The sequence below is a fragment of the Gorilla gorilla genome, chromosome 8 (genome assembly GCF_029281585.2).
Source record: "Gorilla gorilla gorilla isolate KB3781 chromosome 8, NHGRI_mGorGor1-v2.1_pri, whole genome shotgun sequence".
NCBI classification, from domain to species: Eukaryota; Metazoa; Chordata; class Mammalia; order Primates; family Hominidae; genus Gorilla; species Gorilla gorilla.
This window is the reverse complement of record NC_073232.2, coordinates 14,597,966-14,625,510: the sequence shown is the minus strand read 5'-3', so window position 1 is coordinate 14,625,510 and position 27,545 is coordinate 14,597,966. Positions and strand designations below refer to the sequence as shown.

Genomic DNA, 27,545 nt, shown 5'->3' with positions numbered 1-27,545 from the left:
GGACACGTTTTGCACATGACGTATTCTGTGCACGGGACGCACGGTTTGCAGATGCAAGCACACACACTCCTCGGCGCGACGGGCAAAGCGGGGTGGCAGCGACAGCGGAGTCCGGACCCAGGGACAGCGCCTCCGGGAACCTCGCCAAGGCGGCGGGAACTACAACTCCCGGCTTGGTTGCCTCGGGACGACGCGCGGCCCAGCGCAGACTGGCCCCGCCCAGCGGCCCCGCGCGGCCCGGCCCAGGTCCCGGCGCCCAGAGTCGCCGCGCGGCCGCCGGTGAGCTGCATGGAGCCCCGGGCGGCGGACGGCTGCTTCCTGGGCGACGTGGGTACGTGCGGGCGCCGCGGAGGCTGGGCGAGGCAGCCGCGCCGGTTCCTGGGGCCGGCCTGCGCCGGGGAGGTGGTGGCGCGCCCCGCGCTGGCTCTGTGGGCGGGGGCGTTTGGCGGGGTGGGCCGCGGTGAGAGCAGGGTCCCAGTGGTGCCGCGCATCCCAGACGGGCTCTCATGTCTGGTGCCTTGTCCCAGGCCAGCGCACTGCGGGGTTGCAGTCCGTGCGGCTCGCCAGGTGTGGGGTTTCGCAACCGCAAACCCACCGAGCGCCGCGCGCCCTGGGGAAGGTGCGGGACGCGTGCGGGGCCGTTGCCCAGTGGCGGAGGAGAGCCTGGGAAACGCCCACTGTGCTCCCTCTCGGGGAAGCCAGGCGCGAGCCCACGGTAAGAGCTAAACCCCCCTCCACTGGCGCGGGTGAGGCCGTGGCGCAGTGTCCGAGCATCCTGCAGAGGCGTCCGCGTGACCCCGACTCCGCTCCAGTGAAGGTGGCCTTGGGGCACCGCGGCACACTCCGAAAAGTGCGATCCCAGTTCGCAGCCTACTTTACCAAAATCCGAGCAGCCCAAGAATGAAATGGATTTGAGGGAAGGACACCCTTTGGGGAAGCAAATTTTTTTGCTGCCTATGAAGCAATAATATGGTCACTGAAATGAACGACGGAAGCACTATGAAAGCCTAAAAAGAAAAAAAAAATCTAAAGCATATTCATCCTGGTAAAAACAGTAGTGCACGTAAGAGGGAAAAGTCTTAAGGGTAAATTTAGCTGAAGAGGAAGTTGCAGTCATAGCAAGGCAAAGATGTTTTAACTGACTTTGCAAAATAACCACCTTTGACATGATCAAAGGTATCTAATAAGCATGTGTTTTTACTTGGCATTCCAGTCCAGGCAAGCACAAGACTTTGACCCTGACACTGTGATCTGCATTTGATTAGCTTAATTGAGTAAGCAGTGAATAGCTAACGGCGGAAGCTTATTTAAACACATATTTTAATATTTCTGTTCACGGCATCACTTCTGAGCATCGTTTGTTATGGAATGCATCTGTAGAAGAAAGGCACATTTTAAACTAATGAATCCGCAACTTTTGAGGTTCACTGGTATTTTTGACATTGTCATTTTTTATTTAATATATTTCTCCCCAGATAAGTTCTGCTGATGTTTTTTATTTCCAGTGTAATGAATAAGCTGAATATATTGGATCCAAAACAATACTGCCATTCCAGCAGCACCAAAGGCAAACCGTAGGAGCTTTAGACAATTTTAACATTCTGACCTCAAATTCTGGATGTGTGGTGTACCCCGACCAAAACATTTAGGTTTTGGGCTGTTGCGCAGTCTCTCATGCCTGTAATGCCAGCACTTTGGGAGGCCGAGGCAGGTGGATCACTTGAAGTCAGGAGTTCGAGACCAGCCTGGCCAACATGGCGAAACCCCGTCTCTACTAAAAATACAAAAATTAGCCAAGCATTGTGGCGGGTGCCTGTAGTTCCAGCTACTTGGGAGACTGAGGCAGGAGAATCACTCGAACCTGGAAGGCAGAGGTTGCAGTAAGCCGAGATTGGGCCATTGCACTCCAGCCTGGGCGACAAGAGCAAAACTCTGTCTCAAAATAAATAAATAAAAATACAAAAATTAGCCAAGCATAGTGGCGAGCGCCTGTAATCTCAGCTACTCGGGAGGCTGAGGCAGGAGAATCACTTGAACCTGGGAGGCAGAGGTTGTAGTGAGCCAAGATCATGCCATTGCACTCCAGCCTGGGCGACAGAGTGAGACTCCGTCTCAAATATAAATAAAATAAAGAAATAAAGAAATAAAGAAATTCTGCATTCCCTATGGACGTCCTTCTGTGGTAGATGAACCTCTAACCTACTGGCTGCTCCCCCACTCCCCCGTACGTTCCCCCCAGGGTCCTCCAGTAGAATTGTTTTTGTTTAAATCAGATTTCAGTGTTGACATTATTGTGACTATGTGAATATTGCAGCTGAGCCACTTGCTATGTGGGGACTATGTTTCTCTTTTTGTGTAACGTCTTGCTTTTCTTGGACATGGCGGGTGTTCTTTTTGTTTACCTGTGGGTTCGGTGTTCTCCATGCCTAATCCCTAATTTATCCCCAGACAGTCTTCTTAGGCCCCTCAGGTAAGCAATGAGTCCTGTGTTCTCTCTCTCCTGGTTCAGTGTTTGGAGATGTGTCCCCTGCAGCCTTGGGTCTTCCAGCTGTGCCTGCTGCTGCTCTGGGAAGCCGGGGTGGGGGTGGGGGTGGGGCAGGGGGTGTCTTCCTGTTGTTTATGGGGATTTGCGCATCCCTTTGCGTTCAGTGCCCTCCCAGGGGTAGTTCAGATTCCCTGCTCTTTGCTGCTCCCCACCCCGGGTGCCAAGCCCGCCTTCTGTATCCTGGTTAGCCACTGCACCAGCCTGCTCTCCAGCTCCCCCGATGGTCTGGAAATCACTCCCCAGCCTGTTTGTTTTCTACTTGTTTATATGGATTTATGTCTCCCCATCCAGGTACTCTCAGTTGAGTGAGATCTTTGCGGAGGAGCAGAGAAGATCCTCCGTGTTTAATCAGAAACACAGCTCTATCGCTCTTGATTTCAGTGTCAGGGCGGGGAGAGGGAGAATCCACTAGGGTAGCGGTCCAGGGCATTTCTAAAGGGTAGAGAGTTACTTGGAGTGGGCGGCTATTTTATCCTAAAATAGGAATTCAAAGAGGGCCTGTTGACACACCAGAAAAGCCTATTTAGGGCCAATGGAAGTATCAGAGGAAATTAGCAAGTTACAAAGGCTTAGGAAGCATGTTTATGGGCAAAACAGTACCTCTATCCTCCTTCTCGACACGGCAGCCCTGGGAGACATTGCTTGCTGTCCTAAGGAAACTGAGGCTTAGGTGATTTAGGGTGAAAAGCATCCCCTCAGGTCCCTTAACTGAGACGGGGAGGATGCGGGATCAGAGCTCAGGGGTCCTGAGTCAGGGCCTGAGCTCCCACAGTGCCTCGAGGGTGGGATTGGGGGACCCTCCCCATGCTCCCTGGGCCATAGCTTTTTGGGGTGGACCAGGGGAAGGGAGGAGTCGGGGTAGCAGATAATTGGGTGAGTGATGAGGGAGTCAGGGGAGGAGACATTGAAGGATAATGCAGCGAATCCAGTGTGGTTTTAGCGTCCTGCAGGTGGAAGGAAATGCCTGTTATTCACCAAGCTCTCCTGACGCCTTCGGTCCTTTCTCCCAGTTCCTTTACTCCCTAGCCCACCTACTTTCACCTCTTTTCTCCTTGTCTTCTGCTTTCATTTATTCTTTCCCTTTCTTTTCTCCACTGTTACTGAGTTTTGACCATTTTGTCCCTCTAAGAAGTCAAATACTGGCATTTTTGCTTCATTGAACACATCTTAAAATCAGTCTGCTGTTTGACCTCAAGTTTACCGACAAACTATATTTTGGGGATTCATAATGAAAACATTTAAAAAGACATGGTTGAAAAATATCACTGTAGCAACAAAACACTGAGCCCAGACTTGTAAGTGGGAGTTTCTACATAGAAAAATAAAGATCAATATTTTTTTTCCTTGGGTTTCAAGGACACTAAAACTGAAATTTGAGCTGCGCTATTAAAATTTGGTGATAGTGGTTAAGTGCCATGTGTTAGGCACCCTCTTTGTGCTGGGGTTGTCACGTAGACTGTCTTTAGTTGTCACCATGAGATCCTTCATTTATCTTTTCCTCTGTGGTCTCTTTGTCTTTGTGGATTTAGCCCCCACTTTTATTCCCTTACCATCACTTGTGTGTGGTTTGGACAGCAGGCAGAGATGAATGGATGCTACATTTGGCTTTTTCTGGGAATGTTAATCATCCAGGATCTCTTCTCTTCTCTTCTCTTCTCTTCTCTTCTCTTCTCTTCTCTTCTGTTCTCTTCTCTTCTCCTCTCCTCTCCTCTCCTCTCCTCTCCTCTCCCCTCCCCTCCCCTCCCCTCCCCTCCCCTTCTCAACAGAGTCTCAGTCTGTTGCCCAGGCCAGAGTGCAGTGGCACGATCTCAGCTCACTGCAGTCTCCACTTCTTGGTTCAAGCAATTCTCCTGTCTCAGCCTCCTGAGTAGCTGGGATTATTACTGGGATTACAGGCGCGTGCCACCACACCCAGCTAATTTTTGTATTTTTAGTAGAGATGGGGTTTCGCCATGTTGGCCAGGCTGATCTCGAACTCCTGACCTCAGGTGATCCGCCTGCCTCAGCCTCCCGAAGTGCTGGGATTACAGGCGTGAGCCACTGCGCCCAGCCCATCGTCCAGCCTTTTCAGTTCTAAGGCCTTTTCAGTTCTAACAGTCAGCGCGTGTTCATGAATCCTTAGCTTTCTGGGACCCTGGGGAGCTATGTCACTCAGGACTCTTGACTTTTCCCTGAGAGCTGAGGATGAGCCCATTGAGAGCAGCATCAGAAAACCCTCCCTGGGGGCTTCCGGTGCCTGCCTTGGTTCGTCCAGGGTGGGTTCCCCAAGTGTGTGCTCGCCCGCCCCAGCCCGGCTTTATGGGTGGGTCAGGGTGGAGGGCCCACCCTCACCATTTCAAGAATGCTACTGGGGTTTTGCAGGGAGGGCTTCTTACAGAGGCTGCTGGTTGTTTTTGACACAGAAATGACATTTCTGCAGCCAGGACCCCAGACTCCCCTTGGTGATTTACTCGGAACAAAATTTCTGACTCCAGCAACATTTAAGAGTGCATTCTGGGCTGGGCCCGGGGCTCATGCCCGTAATCCCAGCACTTAGGGAGGCCGAGGCGGGAGGATCACTTGAACCCAGGAGTTTGAGACCAGCCTGGGCAACATGGTGAATCCCTGTCTCTACAGAAAATACAAAAATTATCCAGTGTGGTGGTGGTGCATGGGCCTGTAGTCCCAGCTACTTGGGAGGCTGAGGTGGGAGGATCACTTGAACCTAGGAGGTTGAGGCTGCAGTGAGCCCTGATCACACCACTGCACTTCAGCTTGGGTGACAGCGAGACCGTGTTTCAAAAATAAATAAATAAACAATAAGAAAACAAAATAGGAAAAAAGATGCATCTTGGGTATTTGACCTGGATTCAAAGCCAGCATGCTACTGGATCAGCTTTGTCTGGAAGGTGTCCCTGGTGGCATTTGAGAATGCTCTTTGTTGGAGTGAGCCCTGACCCTGGAGAGGCCCCAGGCTCGGCGGGGCGGGGTTGGGGGCAAGTGGCTCTGCTGCTTTTATGGTTGCAGTCCCTGTGAGGGTCAAGTGAGGCCCGCCAGTGTGGGTGCAGGCAGGGCAGTGTGGAGGATGGGCTCTGGAGGTGCCCAGCTCTGCAGTGTGCAGGGGCCAGCAGGCCAGCTGCCTCCTAGACACAGGCTCTCTAGGGGGTGGCCGGGCCTGGGCACAGAGCTGCCACTTGGGCCCAACGAGTGGGGCTCTGGCTCTGGGATGACTGAGGAGATACTGGCAAACCAGCTGCCTAGGGGGAAAATAAAGAAAAAGAAACAGAAATAAAAGTCTGCTTTGCTGCTTTCCCTGGTCTAAATACTCACATCCTGGCTGCTTTCAAGCTGCTGGTGGTCTCCAGCCAGCAGAACCTGGCTGTGAAGCAGCCAGCTGGCGAGATGGCCTGGCACACTGCTGGGTGGCTTGCAAGGCAGGGAGCGATGGAGGGGCTCTGGTCTCAGAGGGCCCGGGAACTGAGCAGAAAAACTGGGCAGAGACTCAATCAGTCACCCGACTTAGGTAAGGATCGAGTTACTGGAGCTGGAATGCAAGATTGGGGGGCTTGCTATGGAACAAAGATGAGATGGTAGAACCCGCACCTGCCCTCCCCACAGGACTGGTAGGGTAATAATGACAGCAGTGATCCTGGAGCCATGGCAGTGCCTGTTACTCACAGCATTTACAGGTGGCCAGGCACGATTTTCTTCAGTCTTCACAGCACCCATTTGAGGAGAGAGGAGGCCGAGGTTTGGAGAGGGTAAGCTGTGAGACAAGCTTTGAACTCACGAGCAGGGCGGTTCCTGCAGCTTGCCCCTGTAGAATCTGCTCCCTGAGGGTAGGCTGACCCTGAGCCACTTGACCTGTTCAGCCAGGGCTTCCTAATCTCAAAGGACAGGTCAGTCCTGGGGCAGGGCACAGCCTCAGATGGGAGGGTGTCGGGGCCCCAGCAAAGGGGCAAGAGAGGGGAAGAGGAGCTGGGGTCCAGAAAGGTCCACACCTGGCACACGGTCCTAGTCAGTAAGGTCGTATCGTGGGTGGAAGAGTGGAGAGAATGTTCTGAAGCATGTGTCATTCCTTCTCAAGGTGACGTCTGCCGTAGTCTGCAGTAGATACATAGATGACATCTGTGAAACTCTAGTTTTCAGGGCAAAGGCTTTTGCTTGGCTATTCATGAGCTCAGGCCTGCAGGCGGCAGGTAAACAGGAGGAGCCGTAGTGTGTAACACCGTGACCCTGACCTGAAGCAGAGGAGGAAGTGGGTAGAATCCAGCCATCAGGACTGGGTCATGAGTCACCAGGGCTGCAGCCTTGGCTCTTGTTGCAACACGAGTTCTTCATTTAATGGATGCACGAGCCCCCGCCTGGCCAGAGTGTGCGAGCATCATGTTAGGTCTCAGGCCACAGTCCTGGGCTGGAAAGTGGAGCAGGGGACAGAACCTAGCGGCAGGGGTCCAAGTTCAGTCTGGCAGGGGAAGATGCGTCTAGGGAGTGCTTATTCATTCAGATACCTGCACGAGCAGCCTGTCTGGGGAGGCTGGCTAGCTGTGATACTATTCCCAAGGTGACAGGGGACGACCTTAGGGAAGGCCCAGGGAAGGAAGAATGCTGGTCAGCTGGTGGTGCGGCAATAGTGTGGAGATGGCGTGGGGGGGTGGGCTGCATGCTCGGGAGGCTTCCTGAAGGAGCAGGGGTCCCCTCAGTCAAGGAATTTCAGCCGGAAGCGAGGTGGGGAATGGGGCTGAGAAGGACTTTCCAGGCAGGGGAAGGAACAGCATACACAAAGCATGGGACTTGCAGCCACTGGACTCTGTGTGAGTCGGTAGAGTTTGGTGTCACTGGACACGGCTGTGTGCATGGCGGGGAGCCTGGGGACAGGGCCTGTGACTGCATGGTGGTGGGCCTTGTACCTTGCCTGGATTCCACCCTGGAGGAGGGAGCCCTTGTGAGCAGGCCCTGTCAGACTGGCTTGTCAATCATCTGCATTAGGGAGGGGGCGACCTATTATGTGGCAGCGGTGGGTGGGATTTAGGGGCAGAATGTGAGTCCCGGAGGGAACTTGCCAGCACGGCATGGAGTCTCGGGTTTCCAAGGCGGTGCTCCGCTAAGGGAGAGGGTGCAGGGATTGGGGAGGGGGGCGTCTTGCCACCACAGGGAGCCTGGCACAGGGGCTGGAAGCAGCCTGCAATCCATCCTGGCCAGTCCATTCACTAACAGACAGCATTTCCTGTGCTCACTCCTCATCCATTTAAGGTCCGTGACCATAAGCTGTCCTTCCCGATTCTTTTCACCTGGGACACTGACCCTGCCATTGCAGGGCTGAGTCACATTGCTCTGTGGTGGTGGGTGCTGGGGGCTGATCTTTATGAAGAGAGTGGGTCTCTTCGCCCCCTGGAAGGGCTGTCGGTGGTTTGGGGCTGTCAGGAAGGGTGACGAGGTACACCCCAGGCACCTGCTGTCCTCTGGCCTTCTATCCCTCCCTTCCCCACTGTAAATCTCCTGTGAGGACAGCCTGCGGGTGACAGTCCCCCCATGCTCTAGGTCCCTCCAGCTTCTGGTTACTTAAAAATTTATTTTTCTATTTTTAATAGTAGTAGAGAGCACAGAACACAAAAGTTACCACCTTAGCCATTTCAAGTGTCCACTTCAGTAGGGTTGAGTACATTTACATTTTTGTGTAACAGATCTCTAGAACTTTTTCATCCTGTAAAACTGAAATTCTGTCCCCATGAAACACTAACTCCCCATTTCTCCTCCCCCCAGCCCCTGGCAACTACCTTTCTACTTTCCATCTCCATGAATTTGACTACTCGAGGGACCTCACATAAGTGGAATCATACAGTATTTGGCTTTTCAGAAATGGCTTATTTGGTTTTGGTTTTTTTTTTTTTTCAGACAAAGTCACCCAGGCCGTAGTGCAATGGCACGATTTCGGCTCACTGCAACCTCCACCTCCTGGGTTCAAGTGATTCTCCTGCCTCAGCCTCCATAGTAGCTGGGATTACAGGCATGGGCCACCATGCCCGGCTAATTTTTGTAATTTTAGTAGAGATGGGGTTTCACCATATTGCCTGCCTCGGCCTCCCAAAGTGCTGGGATTAGAGTTTTGAGCCACTGCACCTGGCCAGAAATAGCGTATTTATTTATTTATTTTTGAGACAGAGTCTCTCTCTGTCACCCAGGCTGGAGTGCAGTGGTGCGATCTCAGCTCACTGCAACCTCTGTCTCCTGGGTTCATGCGATTCTCGTGCCTCAGCCTCTGAGTAGCTGGCACTACTGAAGCACCATGGATTACAGCCACCATGCCTGGCTAATTTTTGTATTCTTAGTAGAGACAGGGTTTCCCCATGTTGGCCATGCTGGTCTCGAACTCCTAACCTCAAGTGATCTGCCCGCCTCGGCCTCCCAAAGTGCTGGGATTACAGGTGTGAGCCAGCGTGCCTGGCCTAGAAATGGCTTGTTTGACTCAGCATAATGTCCTCAAGGTTCATCCATGTTGTAGCATGGGACAGGATTTCCCTCATTCCCAACGCTGAATAATATTCCACTGGACACTTGGATTGTTGAGAATACTGCTGCTATGAATGTGGGTGTACAATGAATCTCTCCTCAAGACGCTGCTTTCAATTCTTCCGGAGATATGCCCAGCAGTGGAGTTGCTGGATCATATGATATCCTGTGTTTCATTTTTTAGGAACTGCCATACAGTCTTCCACAGTGGCTGGACCATTTTATATTCCCATCATCAGTGCACAAGAGCACCACTTTCTCCACATTCTCGCCAACACGTATTTGGTTTTTTTTGATAATCCTAACAGGTGTGAGGTAGTATCTTATTGTGGTTTTGATTTGCATTTCTTTAATGATTAGTGACATTGAATACCTTTTTTTTTTATGTTCGTGGCCGTGTGCATCCTGTTTAGAGAAATGTCTGTTCAACTGGTTTGCCCATTTTTAAATCTGGTTATTTGTTTTTTTTTGTTTTTGAGTTGCAGGAGTTCTTTATATACTCTGGACTAACCCCTTTTCAGATATATGACTTGCAAATATTTTCTCCCATTCTGTGGGTTGCCATTTCACTCTGATTGTGCCCTTTGATGCACGGAAGTTTCTTTTTTCTTTTTTTCTTATCATGTCTGCTGCTAATTTTTGCCCTGAATTGCTGTGGTAAGACTACAGCAGCTGATGTGATTCGCTAGAAATAAGTTGCATTTCCTTTGTAGACTGGTGATACAGAGAAATAAAATTAGATTTTCTTTTAAAAATTTTATGTCTAGTTGTAACTGAACCCAGATTTGGCTGCTTACTGCTCAAAAGCCAAACAAGAGAGACAAGAGTTGGTGGCAGGTTTATCTGGAGAGCCAGCAAACCAGGAAGATGGTAGGTAAATGTCTAAGGTGCTGTCTAAGTCAGTACAGGTTTCGGGTTCTTAATTATATTAAGGGCAGTGGGAAAAAGAGGCTGTTGGGATCAAGAGGTAACCAAGGACCAGTGACATCTGGGCACCAGCGAAGGTCCTAGGAGGTTGGGAACGTCTTTGTCCTTGATCAGGTCGCAGTGCTCCTATAAATCTTTAACAAAACATAGCTAGTTGTTTACATGCTTTCCTTTTAATCCCAGAGTTAATTTCAAAGCTACACGTTTGCTCTTTTTGCATATTATCTCAAAGCTCTAAAATTATCCTAGCCTCTGTGTAAGAATGGATAAAGGCCCCTCAAACAAAAATATTAGTTCTTTTGCTGTTTCACTGCTACAGACTTTTTTTTTTTTTTCTTGAGACGGAGTCTTGCTCGGTTGCCCAGGCTGGAATGCAATGGTGCGATCTCGGCTCACTGCAACCTCCGCCTCCTGGGTTCAAGCGATTCTGCTGCCTCCGCCTCCTGAGTAGCTGGGATTACAGGCACGTGCCACCATGCCCGGCTAATTTTTTGTATTTTTAGTAGAGATGGGGTTTCACCATGTTGGCCAGGCAGGTCTCAAACTCCTGACCTCGTGATCCACCCGCCTTGGCCTCCCAAAGTGCTGGGATTACAGGCGTGAACCACCTTGCCCAGTCAGACTTTATAATTGGTTTTAGTAACTCCTTCCATTCATTTACTCATCCACTCACTCACTGAGCAACCACGTGGATACCAGCATCTTTGTGGACAGTGCCAGGTTCTGGGGTACAGAGGTGAATAAGCGGTGCCTGAGATAGACCCGGCTGCAGCTCTGCGGCCTCTGTGACCTTCCCTGGCCATCCCTGGGCACCGGGGCTCTTAATTCTGAGTCCCCGTCACCAGACACGATCGCAGTTGTCATGTTGTGAATTATCTGTGCATTTATTCCCTGGTCCCTGACTGTGAGCTGCCTATTGCTGCATCTTAGTCATCTTTGCGTGTGGCAGCGGAAGACGCTAAATCCACCTGGACGTCTGGTGAATGGAGGCACGTCGGGAACGCGCCTTCGCGGCTCAGGTGGCCTCCTGAGATGCACTTTCTTTTTTTGCTGCAAGACCTAGGCCTTACCCTGCCTTCGTCTTCTTTTTCAAGTGGCAGCCTCTCCTTCTACCCTTAGGATTTTGCTCCCTGCGGATTGATTTTAAAGTGACACTAAGCCACTTCTCACTAACCCCAGGAGGGCAGTGGGTTACTGTTCATTACTACTGGTGGGGCTGAGGGCCACCTGGAGACGGTGAGTAGAAAGTTCCACAAGCTTGACTTTTACATTTTGTGGGGATTGAATCTTCCTTTGTGGTTCAGTTCTCCCTAGTCCCCACTTCCACTGACATAGGGTCACCCGGGCTCTTTGGCTGTGGACAAGACAGATAGCTACAATTGGAGGCAAAAATACTGCGAACAGACAGTGTTTATTGAGCACTGATTCGGTGCCAGGCCCCACCCTTTAAGGGCATCTACCTATTTCAATTCACTGAATGTTCATAGTCCACCTATGAAGAGAAACTATTGTTATCATAACTTACAGGTAAAGAAACTGACACTCAGGGAAGTTGTGTTTTGGGTAAGCTGATAAAAGGCTGAGCTGAGTTTCCACCAAGCAGTTCTGAGCAGTTGTGGCTCCAGGGAACTCTTAACCCTGTACTCAGTGCCCAAGGCAGAGGTGGGGGAAGGTGGCAATGTGGGGATCTCTAAAAGCAGAGTCATCAACACTAACTGATGAGGCTACCCACCTGCAGAGGAAATTCGATGCAGACACTTTTTTGTTTTTTTTTTAAGACAGAGTTTCACTCTTGTTGCCCAGGCTATGGTGCAGTGGCGTGATCTGGGCTCACTGCAACCTCCGCCTCCCGGGTTGAAGTGATTCTCCTGCCTCAGCCTCCCAAGTGGCAGGGATTACAGGCATGCACCACCACACCCAGGTAATTTAAAAAAATATTTTTAGTAGAGACGGGGTTTCACCATGTTGGCCAGGCTGGTTTCAAACTCCTGACCTCAAGTGATCCGCCCGCCTCAGCCTCTCAAAGTGGTGAGATTACAGGCATGAGCCACAGCACCTAGCCCAGATGCCCTTTGTAAAAGTAAGATCTGGGGAAGATCCAGGTGATAGGAAGGTTTTTCAGGGACATGTCAGAATAGTAAGAGGAAACTGCTGATTGAGAAGAGGTGTGTGATGTGATCTTGTCTGCTCGAAGATGGAGAGTTGACAATAAGGATATGTCATCAGCTTTCATCCAGCACTGTTGTCATTTGTGACATTTTAAAGTGTCTGGAAGACTCCTCCGTGTCTGAGATGGGTGCTGAGAAAACAGGTGCGTGGTTTCTGCATCTGGGGAGTTTATGGTCTGTACCAGTTAGCGAGCTTTTGTCTGCACCTGGTTTAGACAATAAAGAAACGTGACTAAGCCTGGCCATTGGCTTGGCTCCAGGCACCTGATGGTCCTTGACTCGTCCTCCAGGTTCCAGTCCTTTCCCGGCTTTGCCATTCCTGTAGGTCCTGTCTTCAGGCAGGTAGCCAGATGGCTCAGCAGGTCCAAGTTCACATCCAGGCAGTATCCAGGGAAGGAAGGGAGACAGCCTTCCCCTGGAGCTCCTTCTTGGGAGTGAGCAGAGTGTGGAAGCTTGGAGGCCTCTTCGCAGACTGTCCCTCACCTCTTCTTAGCTAGAATTGTGTTGGATGCTGTATGGGAAACAGGATCCCTATGATTGACTGAGACAAAAAAAAAAAAAAAAGAAAAAAAAGAGAAAACCCAGTTAACATCATCCTTAAAGGTGAATGACTAAATGCTCTCCCCCGAGACTAGAAACAAGACAAGGATGTTGGCTGTTTTGTTCCACATTGCACTGCAAGTCCTAGCCAGAGCAATTCAAAGAAAAGAAATAAAAGGGCTGGGCGTGGTGGCTCACACCTGTAATCCCAGCACTTTGAGAGGCTGAGGCGGGTGGATCACCTGAGGTCAGGAGTTCGAGACCATCCTGGCCAGTATGGTGAAACCCCATCTCTACTGAAAATAGAAAAATTAGCTGGGTGTGATGGTGTGTGCCTGTAATCCCAGCTACTTGGGAGGCTGAGGCAGGAGAATCACTTGAACCCGGGAGGCGGAGGTTGCAGTGAGCTGAGATCACACCATTGTACTCCAGCCTGGGTGACACAGCGAGACTCCGTCTCATAAATAAATAAATAAATAAATAAATGGCATCCACATTAGAAAGGAAGAAGTTAAACGATCTTTGTTTGCAGATGACATGACCTTGTATATAGACAAGCCTGAGGAAGCCACTAAAGTGGAATAATTAAAACATGGATTCTCAAGGCACTAGAGTGCAGGAGACACTGTAAATGCAGGGGTCCGAGCGTGTGTGTGTGAGCATTGTGGGAAGTGTTTCCCAGAGAAGTTGTTTTACCTGGGCCCACCTGGAGGATGTAAACGTTTCACCAGGAAATTGCAGAGTGGACAATTGGCAGGGGGGCAAAGGTGGGCGTGTCAGCAGAGAAGGATGTGCAACTGCAGGGGAGTGGTGAGCACCTGTGCCTGCAGAACAGCTTTATGCAGGGGCAGGGGTGGGAGGTGGACTGTGGAGGTGAGCGGGGTCCACAGGATGGAGCCCCTTGTAGGCCTTGCCCAGGAGCTTGGACTCCAGCTGTCAGGCAGTGGGGGTGGCTCAGGGATCTTTGTAGAAGTGCTGGGACAATTGCATGATCACAGATGGTGCCTTGGTGGCATCAGGGACCCTGGAGTCTTACGTGTGCTCATTTGTCCTGGATGGAAGTGGCAGGGTCTTAGCCTGAGGTCCCCTTCCTTTCCAGGTTTCTGGGTGGAGCGGACCCCTGTGCACGAGGCAGCCCAGCGGGGTGAGAGCCTGCAGCTGCAACAGCTGATCGACAGCGGCGCCTGCGTGAACCAGGTCACCGTGGACTCCATCACGCCCCTGCACGCAGCCAGTCTGCAGGGCCAGGCGCGGTGCGTGCAGCTGCTGCTGGCGGCTGGGGCCCAGGTGAGTGGCCCTTCAGGGCAGACCCCCAGACTGGCTGCAGCTGCCAGAATGGAGGAGGTTGACTCAGGAGAACTTGGGAAAGAGGGGAGGATGGGGGCTGCACTGTGTCCACTGCACACAGGTACCAGGAAGCCCATGGCTGAGAAGTGCTCGTGGACCTGGCTGTTAGGAGGTCACGGTGGTGGAAGAAAGGGCAGCCTGAGCAAATTGATGGTGGGAGTGCCAGCCCTGTGGTGGGCAGGAGCCAGCAGGCTGGCCGCAGCCTAGACACAGGCTCTCTCAGGGGCAGCCAGGCCTGGGTGCAGAGCTGCTGCTTGGGCCCAAAGAGCAGGGTTCCGGCTTTAGGATAACTCAGTGGGATGCTGGCCAGCCAGCTCTCTGAAAAAAGGAACAAAAACAAAACTGTGTTGCTGCTTTCCCTGGTGTAAATGTTCCCACCCTGGCTAGTATTAAGCCACCGGGGGTTTCTGGTCAGCAGAATTCCTGGCACATTGGCAGCCAGCTCTCCCGAGCTGGCAAACACTGGCCCTGCACACCCCTGGCCAATGTATAAGGGACACAGGGACCTAGTCTCAGAGTTCAAGGGGTGAGGAAGAAGGGAAGACGGTGTACTGTTTACTCTTCCCAAAAGCTTGGAATGGAACCCATTTCAGTGTGTACCCAAATAGAATTTGAATTTGGACAAATGCTAAATAAAATTTGCCAATTTGGGGAGTTGCCTTTTTCCTGGCCTCTGACTTTCTCACTAGGGGAGGCGTGGTAAGCTGTCTCAGGCATTCCTTCCACTGAGGTTAGAGTTGTGTGTGTGTGTGTGTGTGTGTGTGTGTGTGTGTGTGTGTGTTTTGAGACAAGGTCTTTCTCTGTCGCCTAGGCTGGAATGCAGTGGCGTGATCATAGCTCACTGCAACCTCATCCTCCTTGACTCAAGTGATCCTTCCACCTCAGCCTCCTGGGTAGCTGGGACTATAGGTGCATGCCACCAAACCCAGCTAATTTTTGTATTTTTTGTAGAGACAGGGTCTCGCCATGTTGCCCAGGCTGGTCTCGAACTCCTGAGCTCAAGTGACCCTCCCTCCTTGCCTTCCAAAGTGCTGGGGTTACAGGTGTGAGCCACTGTGCCCAGCTGAGGTTAGAGTTTTTAAAACTCATTTTTAAAGCCTGCCTTTCCCAGCTTGCAGCCTAGGGTTCCCCTGTCCTGCTCTGTGCTTACTAGGTGTTTGGGGCGGGGGTGGCGAGGGGGCTGCTGAGCTTATCCTGCCCTGAGAGAAAAGAATCCTGAACGAGATGACTTCTCTACTCAGGAGGCCATCGGTGCTCCCCAGCCACTTGCTATCTCTTTCAGTGTCCTTGCCTAGCACATAATAGCAAAGCAAACCAGTGCTTCTAAGAAGCATCTTAGCAAAGATGAACCTGCAGCAGGATGGGAAAGCGGGTTGTGTGGCATTTCTCTGCCCTTTGACACTTGTTTCTTCCTCCCATAAGGTGGATGCTCGCAACATCGACGGCAGCACCCCACTCTGCGATGCCTGCGCCTCGGGCAGCATCGAGTGTGTGAAGCTCTTGCTGTCCTACGGGGCCAAGGTCAACCCTCCCCTGTACACAGCGTCCCCCCTGCACGAGGCCTGCATGAGCGGTGAGTTGGCAGACGGCTGGGCTGGCCCAGCTGGGCTCTGGAAGTTTCCTCCTTTCTGGGATTAAAGGGACTTAGGGAAGGAAGCAGAGTAGACAGAATTGGGAGCCCTTGGCTGGTGAAGGAGAGTTCTGAGTCTGTTTCTGGCTCCTGGTGGCTCAGCTGCAGAGATTCTAAGCTTTCCCTTCTTGAAGTCTTCGTCCAGGGCTGGGGTGGGTGACTCTAGGGTAGGATTCTGTGTCCAAGCCAGGGTTCCTCGGGCCTCTCCACGTTAGCAGCAGGGCCTGGGGGACTCTGCAGAGGCTCACTTGGGCTTTGCTATAGTTTGCTCTGCAGGCCCCTGATTGAGATGGGAGACGACAGAGAAACATGTCCCAACAGCCTGGGCCAGGAGGCTGTGCGTGGTGCTCTCAAAACAGTGCTGGTCCTGCAGGCTCAGGGAGCAGGTGGGACTCCACCTGCCCCCCAAGAACAGGCAGACTGCAGATGCTGGGAAGATAAAAGGGCACCCCGAGCATGGGGAACGTTCCTTGTCCTATCTTACTGCATCAGAAGCTCCCAGTGGGGCAGAGAGGACTGGAATTTAGGGTGAGACCAGCTGGTGGGAAGATGTTTAAATGACAGACTAAGGAGTTTAGATTCTACTCTTTCGAGCAGAGGTTGCAAACTGTGGCTTATATCTTGACCGGCCAGCATGGCCTTTGTCTTTGGATGCACATCTGGGGTGGAGGGTATGGGGTATGTGCCCTTCCACGGTGCTGGCAGGGCCATGGCTGCATGTGGCTCACCCCCGATTCCTGCTCGTAGGTCTTTCCATGTCTGCAGGCCATGGGACAGCTCCAGGGAGCTCTTGAAGGTTTCTGAGCAGATGTCAAGGGTCAGGAAAACAGAATTTGGGGAAGGTTCATTTAGTGGCCCTTCATGTGCAGATAGACGGAGGTGCAGTGGTGGCTGGGGTCTCCTGGAAGCAGAGGGATGAGTTGGGGACCATCGCTGGGATCAAGGTGCCCAGTGCTCAGAGTAGGCTGGTGGAGTGGGATGGGTTCATTTAGTAGGGTTGGGGAAGGAATCCATAGGATTTCGTATGAAGGGGAGGCTCAAGAGGTCAGAAATGAGTCAGGTTTGAGTCAGGAGCAAGGACCCCAGGAAAGGGAGAGGGCTCTAGAGTGGGAGACACCGGCCGGTGGCCAGCACATGGCTCTGGGGCTGGGGCTGGGTGTCAGGCTGGTGGGGAAAATTAGGGAGCTGCCAACAGTGAAGAGGTAATTGAGTGAATGGAAAGGTTGGAGCCTAGACGGAATGTGCAGGGGCGGGAGGATGGGGGGCCTGGAACCCCGCTCCAAATCCGCATTACAGACCCAGGAAGAGGAGCCACTTAAGAGGCAGGAGAGGCCGGGCGCTGTGGCTCATGCCCTTGGTAATCCCAGCACTTTGGGAGGCTGAGGTGGGCGGATCACCTGAGGTCAGGAGTTTGAGACCAGCCTGGCCAACATGGTGAAACCCTGTCTCTACTAAAAATACAAAAAAATTAGTCGGGCATGGTGGTGCACGCCTGTAATTCCAGCTATTTGGGAGGCTGAGGTGGGAGAATCGCTTTAACCCGGGAGATGGCGGTTGTAGTGAGCTGGGATCGCACCACTGCATTCCATCCTGGGCAACAGAATGAGACTTTGTCTAAAAAAAAAAGAGGCAGGAGAGGCGGCTGCCATGGTGCACAGGAGGATGACCTGCGTAAGAAAGTCTGGTGGGTTTCCTGGGAGGCTGGGCTCAGTGCTGACAGCCGCAGGTAGACACAGGGCAGGGGGGCAGCGGGGGAGTTTTCCCTGACCCATTCTACGTGGTGCCCCATGTCTTCTGTTCTCACAGCAAGAAGCCGGCCAGGCCCGTTTCTCCCACTGCCTGGAGCCCTCCCGTCCTCAGCGGGGCGCAGAGCCGTGTCCTGGCTTCCCGAGGGCCGTGCAGGTCATGAACTCCTCCCTAGGTTGGGACGCAGGCCTGCCTGGCTTCCCTGCCCTGCACCAGGGATGGAGGCTGCTGCAGCTGCCGCGTCTGTGTGCCTGTTGTCTCCAGTGTCCGTATTCAAGGACATTCACCCGCTTTTCCATTTATCTTAAGGGAGTTCCGAATGTGTGAGGCTTCTTATTGACGTCGGGGCCAATCTGGAAGCGCACGATTGCCATTTTGGGACCCCTCTGCACGTTGCCTGTGCCCGGGAGCATCTGGACTGTGTCAAAGTGCTGCTCAATGCAGGTGAGTGGGTGTTTGCTTGCGTGGGTGTTTGCCTGAGTGGGTGTTTACCCGAGTGGGTGTTTGCCCGCGTGGGTGTTTGCCCGAGTGGGTGTTTGCCCGAGTGGGTGTTTGCCTGAGTGGGTGTTTACCCGAGTGGGTGTTTGCCCACGTGGGTGTTTACCCCAGTGGGTGTTTGCCCGAGTGGGTGTTTACCTGCGTGGGTGTTTGCCCGCGTGGGTGTTTACCCGAGGGGGTGTTTGCCTGCGTGGGTGTTTGCCCGCGTGGGTGTTTACCTGAGTGGGTGTTTACCTGAGTGGGTGTTTGCCTGCGTGGGTATTTACCTGAGTGGGTGTTTACCTGAGTGGGTGTTTACCCCCGTGGGTGTTTACCCGCGTGGGTGTTTACCTGAGTGGGTGTTTGCCCACGTGGGTGTTTACCTGTGTGGGTGTTTACCTGAGTGGGTGTTTGCCTGCGTGAGTGTTTACCTGAGTGGGTGTTTGCCTGCGTGGGTGTTTGCCTGTGTGGGTGTTTACCTGAGTGGGTGTTTGCCTGAGTGGGTGTTTACCTGAGTGGGTGTTTACCTGCAGAGTGGGTATTTATGGATTTATCTGAGAAGTTTGCCTGAATGGGTATATACTTGCAAGGCTGTTCACCTGAGCAGGTGTTTACTTGCATGGGCATTTACCTGAACAGGTATTTACTGTGCCTAGCAGAGAGCTGGGTAGAGGAGTCAGAGGGACCAGGGTTGGAGGCTGGCTCTCTTACTTGCCAGCTGAGACCTCGGGCCTCAGTTTACATATCTGTAACACTGGAAGAATCTATGCTGCAGGTTGCTGGGAGAACTGGGGATGTTTCCCCGGTGCCTGGTGTGTCCTAGTAGGTACTCAACAGATGCCAATGATTATTTCTAGAGATCACAGGCCACTGTCCCCTCAGCTGCCTTGTGAGGTTGCCGCCTGAATCCAAGAGAGAAGGGGATGTAATGGGAAGTGGAGTTGGCAGCGTTTAGGAGAATATGGAGCATTTGGAATCCAGGCCATTGTTGGGTGTTCGAAAAGACTCAGGATTGAGATTCCCAAAGAGGGAAAAAAATCAAAACCAAAAAGACCAGCCAATCGAGGATTAGGCTCAGGACCTGTCTATACCAAAAGTTTTAGCCAAAGTGACTGTTAGCACAGGGTTTTTATCAACCCAACTTAAATGTTTTGTTGAGGGAAAATTTTAGTTTCATCATCTTATCCAAATTCTGGGTGTAGTGTAGGATAAAAACAAAACTGTTTAGGATGGCTGGGCACTGTGGCTCACAGCTATAGTCTCAGCACTTTGGGAGGCTGAGGCGGAAGGATTGCTTGAGCCCGGGAGTTTGAGCCAGCCTGGGAAACATAGCAAGTCCCCTTCTCTTAACAACAAGAACAAACCTGTTCGGGAACAGGAGGATCATGAATTCCCCCTGATGACAGCCATTTGAGCTTAGTTATATGTAGTTTTTTATTGGAGAATCTTACTCACTTTCATGTGCCACTTTTCAGTCTTTTTAGTGGAAAAGATTCGTTTTGTGTAGGAATAGTTTTTGGGGTACTTTTAATTTTTTTATACACTGTCTTAAAAGTATCTCCATTGGAAGCAGGTGTAAGCGTTTCCAGCCGAGCCGTTCCTCTGGCAGCTGGATCCGTTTCTATGAACACAGCGCAGTGCATTCATATCAAGCCTTTATGAGCTCAGTACACATGAGTTCCATTTTTACTTTCATTCTGTTTGGTGTGGTTGTAGGGAAAGGGATCAACTTAGTGTTTAAAGTAAACATCCTTTCTGTATCGGTTAGGACTTCATGTCAGTTGGACGCCTTTGCGAGTAACAGGAAGCCACTTCCACTGGTAAACAATGGCGGGCATTTCTAGTTCAGGTGACTTCAGGGCTGAGACGCAGAGCAGGTTTAGGGGCGGCTGGACCGGAGGTTCCGTGGTGTCACCCAGGCCTCAGTTTCTTTGAACGTTGCGATTCTGCTTTCCTCAGTGTTGGCTTCATCCTAAGCCTCCGGCTTCCCTGAGCAAGGTCACGGGGCTGCAGTGGCTTCAGGCCTACACGCCAGACGTTTCCTGTTTTAAGCCTTCTGGAGACTCTTTCAGAGGAGTGGAAAATCCCTTTTCACACACCCCTCCCCAGTCCCTTTGCCCAAACTTTGCCAAATTCTGATGGGCTGAAGCCTGGGTCATTAGAACCAATTACTGTGGTTAGGGGAGAGGGATTGGACTAGGCAGGACCCACATTGGAGCTGAAGTCAGGTCTGCTCCTGCCCCCACCACATTACCAGGTGGCAGCACAGTCGGGGGTGGGGGCTGGAAAGGAAGGGGCAGCTGTGAGGCCCACCGTCGCCCTAAAGTGGGGTTCCCACAGCTCTCCCCGGGAGTTTGCATGCCCCTGGGGAGTTAGAGGTGAACGTGGCTTTCTTGGGGAAGCCTCCCCACAGTGACTGTTGGTGTTGGCTCGATGCTGTGGGTAGCATCCAGCCATCAGCTCCACGCGGGATTCCTGATTCCCATCCTACTCTTGGGTGGTCTCCTCTAGTACCCCTTGTGGGAGCAGATGGATCATCATCTTCTTCTTAGAAACCATTTTTTCATTGCAGAAAATTTCAAACATACAGAGAAGAGAGAAACAACAGCATCCCCTACGTCCTCACAAACAGATTTTTAAAAAGTAGTGATTCTGAACTTTTGGGGTCAGGTCACAGATCCCTCGGGAAACCAAAGGAAAGCCAGGGACCGTGTCTCTAGAAAAACAGAAGAGTGGAAAGTCCCTTTTCCTGCACCCCTCCCCAGTCCCTTTGCCCAAACTTTGCCAAATTCTGATCGGCTCAAGCCTGGATCATTTGAACCAGTTACTGTGGAGAGGGGAGAGGGATTGAACCAGTCGGGGCCACATGAGTGCAGGTGCTTTTGTGTGTGGTTTGAGAGCTGAGCTGTGAGGCAGAGCCACGTTGCACCCCACGGGGGACATAGAGACCGTTGTTCTTGTTCTTTGTAGGCAGTGAGGCGAGTCCAGGAACCAGATTGTATTTGCAAAGGAGGAGGGCTGGGGAAGGTGAAAGTCCGGTTATGATGGTGAAGTAATTTTTAATCTGATCACTGACAGTGAATGTTGAACTCTGCCAGGAGTGTTCAGAAGCGGCTCCCTGAGGACAGTCCTGCTTCCACCTTTGTTCTTAGCACTGGCCCTGGCACAATTAAAAAAAATTTTTTTAATTGTTGTTTAATTTTTAAAAAATTTTTTAATTATAATTTTTTAAATTTAATTTTTTTTTTCAATTTCTCTTGTTGCAACAAGCACCTATTGAGCTATTTGTGTTTATGTTCCAGGATTGTGCCAGTCTTGGCGTGCTAAGGTCTTAGGCGGTCCCGTCACATCACTGGCCACGGGTTCTCTGAATCCACTTTAATCCTATTTTGTGTTGAAAGCAGGATTTTGGTAATGAGCCTGTGTTGACCCCTTTTCTCTGAAGCATGAAGTTCAGAGCCTTTAATTCCCTGGTTGTTTCCTGGCTCCCTGTCTTTGTCTCTCCCTGTCTCTGTGTCTCTGTCTCTGCCTCAGTCTTTCTCTTGCCTCTCAGTTCAAGGTATGTTACCATCCTTGCTTCACACAAAGTTACTTTCTTTCCCTCTCCTACCCTCTTTCTCTCTTCCTTCTTTCCTCTGTATCTGTTCCCTTCTTTCTTTCTTTTTTTTCTGAGATGGAGTCTCGTTCTGTCACCCAGGCTGGAGTGCAGTGGTGTGATCTCTGCTCACTGCAGCCTCCATCTCCCTGGTTCAAGCGATTCTCATGCCTCAGCCTCCTGAGTAGCTGGGATTATAGATGTGCACCACCACACCCAGGTAATTTTTGGATTTTTAGTAGAGACGAGGTTTCACCATATTGGCTAGGCTGGTCTTGAACTCCTGACCTCAGGTGATCTGCCCGCCTCAGGCTCTCAAAGTGCTGGGATTACAGGCATGAGCCACCATGTCTGGCCCTGTTTTCCTCCAACGAGTACCTGTATATGTTCTCTTTCTCACTATGGGCCTCACTCTGTCATCCAGGCTGGAGTGCAGTGGTACGATCATGGCTTGCTGCAGCCTCAACCTCCTGGGGTCAAGTGATCCTCCTACCTCAGCCTCCAGAGTAGGTGGGACCACAGATGTGTGCCATCATGCCCCCCGGATAATTTTTAAATTTTTGTAGAGCTAGGGTCTCACTATGTTGCGCAGGCTGGTCTCGATTTCCTGGGCCCAAGAGATCCGCTCGCCTCGACTTCCCAAAGTGCTGAGATTACAGGCGTGAGCCCTGCACCTGGCCCAAGCATATATTTTTAATGGACATAGCTGATCGAGTTTCATCTCTGACTCTCTTCTTGGCTCACTCAGTGCTATACTTTCAGGATCCATCCATGTAGCTGCCTGCACCCCTGGCCTGGTGTTTCCTTTCAATCCCTTATTCACAATTTCATTTCCTTCCTTATTCACCTTCCTTCCCTTCCACCCAATCAAATGATGCCAAACACACCTTTTGAAAAGATGTACATTGGGAAGGCTGCCTCCCTGCAAGAGCCCCTGGCCAAGGCCTCGTCTGTGGAGCGCGGCAGGGAGCGTGATTTTTACAGCTCTTTCCAGCCATGGTTTTCTCCCTGATGGTGAGAGAGTAGCTGTGCCTCCCTTGGGCCTCTTTCTCTGTTTTTCTTCTTTTGTTAAAATAGAGACCATCTCTTTCTCTCCCAATTGGCAAGAATATTGCCAGAATTAATGACATGAGAGAAAGCTCCTTGAACTTTAGATTCTGTGGATGGTACAATTTGTTTTTCATTACAAGCGTATGTTTAGTGTTAAAATTTACTTCGTGTTATGATTGCAACATTATACTGGAGGAAAACCCCTTATGTGAAAGAGAGGTTGAATTGTGGGGAAATATTTCTTTAATCTATTGCTTTTAAATATTATTTTTTTGTAGTACATTTCTGCCAAATTCAGGACCTAGGTAATTTAGCATTTTTCCTAGTTGAGAGATCCTTTTCCTGTCCTGACTTCTGAGTTTTGGCTGCGGGAAGTGGAAAGAACTTTCTTGAATTATGTCACCACTTTGGAGGGCTGGGGCGTTCTTAGGATCCCTCCACGAATGCTGTTATGAGCATGGTTCTTATGTGCTTTTAGGGGATTAAAATATTTTAAAGCAGAAAGCAGGATTTTTCAGATGCTTTTTGAGCAGAGAACTAGAAAATGTAATAGCGTTCCACCTCTCAACTCCTCTTTTGACCCTCTGAAACTATCGGGAAGTGATGACATGCTAGTGGTCTGATTGTTTTAAAATCCCACTTTTGATAATACTTTATGTTTGTGGTTTGAATCTATAATTTGGCGGATTATTTCACTGATGCTGGGCGATTTGCTTGGCTTCTTTAAAATACTTCTCTTTTATTTGTTTTCTGTTATAACCTCCTTTGTTACTTGAGGAACAGACTTCGAATAAAATGGCATTTTCTTTCAAAAGAATTCTGAAGCCCTGGGGGATTCCATTGTATCGGATTAGTGATGGCTGTGCCCTAAGAATGATGTGTTACAAAAATCATATTTTTATCAAAATCTTTTTTTAGTGCGTTGAAAAATGCCATATTTGACCAGGTGTGATGGCTTATGCCTGTAGCCAGGAGTTCGAGACCAACCTGGCCAACACGGTGAAACCCCGTCTCTACAAAAAATAGAAAAATTAGCCGGGCATGGTGGCACACCTGTAATCCCAGCAACTCGGGAGGCTGAGGCAGGAGAATCGCTTGAACCCTGGAGGCGGAGGTTGCAGTGAGCCGAGATCATGTCACTGCACTCCAGCCTGGGCAACAGAGTGAGACTCTGTCTCAAAAAAAAAACCCCCAAACCAGCCGTATTTAGCTACTAATTCCTTGCATCTTTCTGAATGTCTGCTCTTTTTTTAAAAAAAAAAAAATTTTTTTTACCTTTACTTTTAATCAGCTCGATGAATGTCTGCTCTTATCGTGAGAAAGTTGAGGAGTGCAGAGCTTACTCTCTTCTCTGAACTGCCTACTGTTTTGAGTACATTATCTGTTTTCCTTTTGTAAAAGAATATGCATTGTTAAGGAACATTTATTTTTTCATTCAACCAGTATTTCTGGAGCCTCCGTCCTGCGCCCACAAGAGGAAGAAGCAGTGTGTGTCTCTGCTGGAGGCCAGGCGGGAGTGCTTGAGTGGCTCTGGTTTGAGCTTCCGGAAATCTCAGGACCGCTGAAGGCAGATTGATAGGGCATTAGAACGGTTGTTTAACTCAGGACATTTTTCCTTTTATTTTTCTTCTTTTCGGTTCTATTTCTAGTTATTTCTTTATTATTGCTGCCTACCTTTATCTCTCATGAGTGGGGACAATAAGTAGTTCCTGCTTTTGGATGTTGAAAAACATTTTTGAAAGCTACGGTAGAGTCTGTCCTGATTTTGTCTTCTGGGTGGGGATTGCTTCTGCCACCGTGCTGTGTGACGAAACGGACGTAATTGTCCCCCTGACTTCAAGTTCTCTTCTTGGTGAAATCTCTTCTGCACTCTTGACCTCCAGGGGCCAACGTGAATGCGGCAAAGCTTCATGAGACGGCCCTTCACCACGCGGCCAAGGTCAAGAATGTTGACCTCATCGAGATGCTTATCGAGTTTGGCGGCAACATCTACGCCCGGGACAACCGCGGGAAGAAGCCGTCTGACTACACGTGGAGCAGCAGCGCTCCCGCCAAGTGCTTCGAGTACTACGAAAGTGAGGCACCCCACCGAGCGCACCCCATCCCCTCCAGCCTTCAGCCTGGACCCCCGACGTGCCGGCTCCCTGCGGGCTTCCGCGGAGAGCTAGGCTGTTAGTCCTGGCTCCGTCCTCTGCGCCAGGACAGACCCTTAAGCACTCTGCGGGGGCTGTTTGTGCTGTTGCCCCAGCTCTCCTTGGGTTCCCTGTGGCCCGTGGCCTGGAGCAGCAGAAGCTGTGGCTGACACCTGCCCGGGCACCAGACCTGTGCCTCCGGTGCTGGACATTTGACAGATGAGCCTCCTAGCTGCAGATTAGTTGTTTGATGACAAATTTGGGTGCTGAAATATAATGCCGTGTCTCAAAAAACCAAAACCATGGTTTTGAAAAGGCGCGGTGGCTCACACCTGTAATCACAGCACTTTGGGAGGCTGAGGCGGGCAGATCACCAGAGGTCAGGAGTTCGAAACCAGCCTGGCCAACTTGATGAAACCCCATCTCTACTAAAAATATAAAAATTAGGCGGGCATGGTGGTGGGTACCTGTAATCCCAGCTATTCGGGAGGTTGAGGCAGGAGAGTTGCTTGAATGCAGGAGGCGGAGGTTGCAGTGAGCTGAGATTGTGCCACTGCACTCCTGCCTGGGTGACAGAGTAAGAGATTCTTGCCTCTGTCGCTTTTTTTCTGTCTCAAAAAACAAAAAACCTCAAAACCAAACAAACTCCCAAAGCCCACAAAAGGGAATCCCAGTGGACATCATGCCCCAAATTTCATTTCCTGGGCTCCCTTCCTCGGGTTCCTGGCTGTCCTTCCAGAGAAGGCCTACAGGACACATCCCGGTTCCAGGGGAAAGGGAGGCATTTCCGATTCCCTCTGAGTTTGTGTTCAGTTGCAGGTGTTGTGCTTCCTGAAATTAACTTCACATCCTTCCTTGCTCCCTTTTTCAGAGACACCTCTGACTCTGTCACAGCTCTGCAGGGTGAGCTTGAGGAAGGCCACTGGCGTCCGAGGGCTGGAGAAGATTGCCAAGTTAAACATCCCGCCCCGGCTCATTGATTACCTCTCCTACAACTGAATTGCAGGCGGGGTCCTGACCGTGACTGCCCCCGTTGTGCCCAGTATTGCCCGGGTGAGGGCTCTGCCTGTTCCTCTGAAGCAGCGTGATTGCTGTAGATAGAACAACGCTCCTTCGAACCCCTTCCTGCGATCCTGTTTAGGCTTCTCTCCTGGATCCTGGATAATGTTTCCAGGGTGTTGGGAAGGCCTGCGTCTCAGGTCACAATTGTGGGTGTGGCCCTGCGCTGTTCTACGGAACCTACCCTCTCAATGGGCATGGGCCCAACCGTCCAGTTTTCCTCTTTTACGGACCATCCTCAAAGGCACTCTCAGGACAGACGGCGTGGGGAGCACAGAGGAGGCTGGCAGAGCTGGGGACTCAGGGCATTGTTGCTGATTCCCACTCGCCGGGGCAGCCTGCCGCAGATGCACGGGCCCCAGGTGCAGGCCACCACCTCCGGGTCGGCACCAGGACTGCCCTCGGTGCTCATAGGGAATGGCTGGGCCCACGGAAGGTCGGCCTGGGATGTGGCCTGGGACTGCTGCTCTGCTGGCTGCTGTGTGGATGCTTTTCCTGGAGCACTTTCCAAGGCATCCCCCAGCCCCGAGCCTGCGCACATCCGTCACTCAGGGGCTTTCTATGGGTCTTTGTGGGGGAAGGCCCTGGCTTTGTATTCCCCACAAGTAGCACTGAGTTTCTTAGGAAATTCGTCTTCAGTATTAGGTCTCCAACTCTTGTAAAAAGTTTATATGTAGGATAAAAACCTTTTAGAGGACACGTAGGTGGTACCACTAAGGTTTTGGTAATGAGCCATTCAAACCGACAGCAGCGTGAAGGTGTGTCAAGGTGTATATTCTCGTGGCTCGGCATTCTCAGTGCAAAGGGCTGTTTGGAGACTCTGTGGGAATTGTTTTTCATCTGTTTCTATGGTTGTCAAATGAATTCTTCACCCACCCTACAGTTAGCTAACTCCTTGAAGCTATCAAATTAGTAAGAGAGGCTGCCCGCACCCGGGGGGCACCATCACCCACTTATTAGTTGGTTTTGCGGATACTCATGGACCATCTATCACATCCAGCATTGTCCCAGTGCTTTGAGTTGGACGGGAATGGGACTCTGCAGCCAAGGTAGGATAAGAAAATCTTGCAATCCCGTCCTGCAGTGATAGAAACAGGTCGTTCTGCATTATAAGCCATAGGTGGAGCATTCGGTAGCGTATTCAGACTGCATGGGCCAGCCTAGGAGTCTTTGTCTTCATACATTTTAAGAACCCCGCCCACACAGGGAGTTAAACTGGAGGACTTTGCATGATTAGTTCAGGGATGAGTGGTTTCTGGGGCATCTGAGGTCAGGAGTTCGAAACCAGCCCAGCCAACTTGATGAAACCCCATCTCTACCCGTTCTGGAGAACAGGTCACGCCTGTTCTGGAGACAGTGTGCCCGGAAAAGGGAACGTGGTACTCACTGGATGCACCCAGGCCGGCCCGAGCCTCCCACCACAGACAGTGTGGAACAGAGTGAGCCTGAGCTGCCCAAGGCGATGCCCTTCGTGCTGTATGACTGGAGGCCTCTCCGCGTGGGTACTTGGGGGTGGGGCCACAAATCTGACGAAAAACTTCATGCTGGCCGCCGTGAGGTTTTTCTCCAGCGTTCCCGCCATTGTCATGGCGGTTCTTCGTCCTAAACTGAGAAGGAAAGCATTCCTGTTTGATCACCGCCTTAGTTACCAGTTCTGGATCAGTCAGTGTTTCTGCATGGAATAACAACCATTAAAAAAAGCATTGGGTTCTGCCCTTTCATCTTTGTAAGAGATTCTTGCCTCTAGCAATGACATCCTGTGATGTCTCACAGTAGAGCACTTAGCGCAGAATCAGGTCCCCACGGCTGTTGCTCAATAAAAGTGGCGGAATAAAGTGCA

The 27,545-nt window shown here is 51.1% G+C and overlaps 1 protein-coding gene and 1 pseudogene across 2 annotated transcripts; both read left to right on the top strand.

Annotated features, from left to right (window-relative positions):
- ASB13 (ankyrin repeat and SOCS box containing 13) lies at positions 1-27,545 on the top strand. 2 transcript variants are annotated; one of them, XM_055353133.1, is made up of 8 exons: positions 241-331; positions 8,420-9,110; positions 9,219-9,342; positions 13,769-13,956; positions 15,439-15,589; positions 17,702-17,836; positions 24,398-24,589; positions 25,518-27,545. In XM_055353133.1, exons 2-8 carry the CDS (start codon positions 9,105-9,107, stop codon positions 25,643-25,645), a joined length of 924 nt encoding a protein of 307 aa, XP_055209108.1. In that variant the 5' UTR covers positions 241-331; positions 8,420-9,104; the 3' UTR covers positions 25,646-27,545. The 2 variants fall into 2 exon arrangements, with proteins under 2 accessions (XP_004049067.2, XP_055209108.1); XM_004049019.5 differs by lacking the exons at positions 8,420-9,110; positions 9,219-9,342 and having other exon boundaries at positions 1-331.
- LOC109028454 (uncharacterized) lies at positions 25,744-27,545 on the top strand (annotated as a pseudogene).

Bases quoted from the DNA above. Each gene is read 5' to 3' on its own strand.
- ASB13 (XM_004049019.5), top strand. From the start codon at position 16: ATGACGTATTCTGTGCACGGGACGCACGGTTTGCAGATGCAAGCACAC. The intron at 13,957-15,438 runs GTGAGTGGCCCT...TCCTCCCATAAG, and splicing joins TGCTGGCGGCTGGGGCCCAG to GTGGATGCTCGCAACATCGA. The intron at 24,590-25,517 runs GTGAGGCACCCC...TCCCTTTTTCAG, and splicing joins GTGCTTCGAGTACTACGAAA to AGACACCTCTGACTCTGTCA.